General features: G+C 73.4%; 1 protein-coding gene across 1 annotated transcript in view; it reads left to right on the top strand.

Annotated features, from left to right (window-relative positions):
- Positions 1-1,001, top strand: part of LOC146584643 (copine-5-like) — a gene marked incomplete at its 3' end in the record, with an annotated part of 5,293 nt that extends 4,292 nt beyond the window's left edge. The window contains exons 6-11 of the mRNA XM_085324395.1: positions 16-57; positions 135-210; positions 343-396; positions 480-541; positions 684-730; positions 843-1,001. Of these exons, the coding sequence (XP_085180521.1) occupies positions 16-57; positions 135-210; positions 343-396; positions 480-541; positions 684-730; positions 843-1,001 (440 nt within the window). The remainder of the gene's footprint in view (positions 1-15; positions 58-134; positions 211-342; positions 397-479; positions 542-683; positions 731-842) is intronic.
- Between the last annotated feature and the right edge of the window lie 3 nt (positions 1,002-1,004).

The following is a 1,004-nucleotide window of genomic DNA, read 5'->3' as shown; positions in this document are numbered from 1 at the left end:
CGTCCTCGCCCGCAGGCCCATCAAGGCGGAGGTGTACGACTGGGACCGCGACGGCAGGTGAGCGCCGGGCCCCGGCCCGCGCCCACGCCGCCGCCGGCCCGCCGCAGCTCACGGCGGCCCCTCTCGCCCCGCAGCCACGACTTCATCGGCGAGTTCACCACCAGCTACCGGGAGCTGGCGCGGGGGCAGAGCCGCTTCAACGTCTACGAGGTGAGACGGGAGCGGGGCCGGTCCCCTCCGCCGCCTCCGGAGCGGCGGCGATCCGGGCCGGAGCCGGCGCCTCGGGGCCCAGGGACCTCCGGCGAACGCCCTCCTCCTCCTCCTCCTCGTCCTCCCGTCCAGGTGGTGAACCCCAAGAAGAAGATGAAGAAGAAGAAGTACCTGAATTCGGGGACGGTACGGGCCGGGCGCGCGCGGGGCAGGCCGGGGGGGGGGTCGCACGTGCCCCCCGCGGCGCTGAGCCCGCGGCCGCCTCGCAGGTGACGCTGCTGTCCTTCGCCGTGGAGTCCGACTACACCTTCTTGGACTACATCAAGGGCGGGTGAGCGATTCGGGGGCCGGGCTGGGGGGGCCGCCATGCCCGTGGGACCCCCGCACCCTCCTCCCGTACCCGCTAGCCACCGGGAAGGGGGGGGAGCGCCGGGAGCGGGTCGGACGCCGGAGCCTAACGCCGCTTCCCCAAGGACCCAGATCAACTTCACGGTGGCCATCGACTTCACGGCGTCCAACGGTGAGGAGCGCCGGGCGGCCGCGAGGGCGGGTGGGTTCGGGGCACCTGGGCCTGGGGACGGTCCCGCTCGGCGCGGGTGGCCCCGGGTGACGCCCGCTGCCCCCCCGGCCAGGTAACCCGTCGCAGTCCACCTCGCTGCACTACATGAACCCCTACCAGCTCAACGCCTACGCCATGGCCCTCAAGGCGGTGGGCGAGATCATCCAGGACTACGACAGCGACAAGATGTTCCCCGCGCTCGGCTTCGGGGCCAAGATCCCGCCGGACGGGCACG

Source organism: Rhea americana, unplaced genomic scaffold (assembly GCF_003343005.1).
Source record: "Rhea americana isolate MKP2758 unplaced genomic scaffold, rheAme1 scaffold_907, whole genome shotgun sequence".
NCBI lineage: Eukaryota > Metazoa > Chordata > Aves > Rheiformes > Rheidae > Rhea > Rhea americana.
Note: the sequence above shows the minus strand (reverse complement) of the source record. Positions and strands in the feature narration are given on the sequence as shown.